The 2,500-nt window shown below is 57.3% G+C and overlaps 1 protein-coding gene across 1 annotated transcript in view; it reads left to right on the top strand.

Moving 5' to 3' along the window:
• col27a1a (collagen, type XXVII, alpha 1a) overlaps positions 1–2,500 on the top strand; it is a 73,623-nt gene that overhangs the window by 9,890 nt on the left and 61,233 nt on the right. The window contains exon 3 of the mRNA XM_084687673.1: positions 1–1,299. This exon is cut by the window's left edge and continues 287 nt beyond it. Coding sequence (XP_084543799.1) covers positions 1–1,299 — 1,299 coding nt within the window. The remainder of the gene's footprint in view (positions 1,300–2,500) is intronic.

Raw genomic sequence — 2,500 nt, 5'->3', positions numbered from 1 at the left:
CCCCGAACCTCCGTGTCCCTGCCCTACGACCCCCACGATGGCCAGTGGCACCACCTGGCCCTGGACGTGAGTGGGCGGACGGCCACTCTGTACGCGGCTTGCGGCGGGCAGAGTGTCCATGCAGACTTGGTGTGGGACAGGGAGGACGGGGAGGATGGGGGCAGGGACCCCCAGAGAAGCTCCTTCCTGCTGGGGAAGTTGAGCCAGCAGGCATCGGTGCACTTCGAAGGAGCCGTCTGCCAGCTGGACCTGGTCCCCTCTGCGCAGGCAGCTCACAACTACTGCAAGTACATTAAGAAACAGTGCAGGGAGGCCGACACTTACAGGCCCAACCTGCCCCCCCTTCTGCCTCTCATCCCCCGGGACCCCAACACCACGGCCACCCGGGCCCCCCTGGCCCTGGTGCCCCCGGAGATTGCCAGGAAACCTTTGGGCCTTAGCCCAGCTCGGACCGCCGCTGCTGCCGCCTCTGCAGTCCGCTACGTGGCTCCTTCCCTCCCGTTAAAACCCACCAGTCCACCTCCTCAGCCCTTACCCGGTACCGTGGCAACCGCCACTGCTCGGCCGGGACTTGTCTCTCTCACCAAGATCCGAACACAGACCTTGACGGTACCGCTCAGAACTGGAATCCACCCCTCCTGGAGACCCTCCACCCTCAAACCCCCCAGGCCCACCCCTGCCAAGCCCACCCCCACCCCCAAGAAGACCACGGTGGGTCCAAACATCAGGAAACCTGCTGGCTCTTCCACCGCTGAAGGTACCAACACCAAGAAGAAACCAGCCATGTCGGATCAGGTGCCAGGAAGCACAAGTCTTAAGAAACCACAACCCACCCCAGCCAAAAAGTCCCCTCCAAAGCCCAAAGCCACCCCTGCTAAAGTCCCCCCTTCTAAAGTTGCCCCATCTAAAGTCACCCCTTCTAAAGTCGCCCCTTCCAAAGTTGCCCCATCTAAACTCACTCCTTCCAAAGTCGCCCCTTCCAAAGTTGCCCCATCTAAACTCAACCCTTCTAAAGTTGCCCCTTCTAAAGTTGCCCCTTCCAAAGTTTCCCCATCTAAATTGGCCCCGTTCAAAACCACCTCATCTAAATCCACCACCCTCAAGGCCACCAAGTCCCCTGCCAGTCCCAAGCAACCCCGGACAACGAAGGCCCCCCTCACCCCCAGGTCCACCCCCAGATCTCCATACGCCACGGTCACCCTGCCGGCCACAGACGGATTCCAGACCTGGGATGTGGAACCCACCTATTACTCCCTGCTGGATGGAGCCCTGGGGCTGAAGGGAGAGCCAGGACTACCAGTAAGTGTGTGTGTGGGAGGTCTTATCCTACTTTGAAACGTTCTTTGTGATGTTGTGCCACGAGAGTGTACTGTATATGTTTTTGCGTGTGTGTGCGGATGTGTGTGTGTGTCCTTGAGGCGTCGCCTGTAGCATGTCGAGTTCTCCGAGGTAGTGGAGCGGAGAAAGGGGAAAGTGGATGTTCTATCTTTCTCTTTCTTTTTCTTTCTCCCGGGCTGTTTGGCTTTTATCCAGTGTGATTACAGGTCTTTCCATCTCCAAACTCTCCAAAACCTTCACAACCCCTTCCCACCCACACAAACCCTCCTAGATCACCAATTCCCCAGCCCTGAGACCCCCCTGTAGCGCCCAAACCCACCCCTCACCCCACCCTCCTGCCTGGGAACAATCATAGCTTAGTGGCTCTGGGGCTATGGAAGATTCTGGGGCTGCAGGAGGCTCTGCCTCATCAAAGCCTTGGCAGCCTGGGATTGGGAAGGTGAGGGGGAGGGGGGGGGGGGGCTGGAGAGGATTCCCCCATGGGAAACATGGCGCCCAGCCACCCACAATGTGTGGTCCTGTCAGCCAGGAAACAGACACAAGGATGAGGGCTGAGGCTGGGGATGAGGCTTGACTGAACCGAACAGGGCTGCGTTCCCGAAAGCGTTGTAAGCCTAAATTGATCGTAGAATCCATCGTACGACAAATCTTAGTTTTACGGGCCGTTCCCAAAGACATCGTGGCTAAAGTGTCTCTTGAAAATTCGTAGCGCTTGAAAGCGCATGGATGAGCCTACTCCTTCACGAGCATGTTTGGAAACGCAAGTAAGAAATATCGACGGTTTCGTTTTTTCGCTCGATCGTTGCTGCGATCCATCGTTATCGGGAAACGCAGCCCTGGACTAGACTGGACTGGACTTGAGCTGGACTGGACAAGCTTGGCTGGGCTGGGTTGAACTTGGCAGGGGCTGAGGCAAGGCTTCACTGTTCTTCCTTCTTTCCCTTTGCCTTCCCTCGCTTCCTCCCCCTCCCACCCAACTCAGGCCAGCTTGTGAGCACTGACGCCTTCCCGTCTCGGCACCAGATTCCTCGATTTCCAACAAGGAGGTTATGGTCACAGAAGGTGTGTGTGGGTGTGTGTGTGTAGGTGTGTGTGTAGGTGTGTGTGTGTCTGGGTAGGAGGTTGCATAGATGCCAGATTTCAGGTACACACTGTCATTGTA

Source organism: Hypomesus nipponensis, chromosome 22 (genome assembly GCF_054491055.1).
Source record: "Hypomesus nipponensis isolate SF chromosome 22, ASM5449105v1, whole genome shotgun sequence".
Classification (NCBI taxonomy): domain Eukaryota; kingdom Metazoa; phylum Chordata; class Actinopteri; order Osmeriformes; family Osmeridae; genus Hypomesus; species Hypomesus nipponensis.
This window is presented reverse-complemented; position numbering and strand designations above follow the sequence as displayed.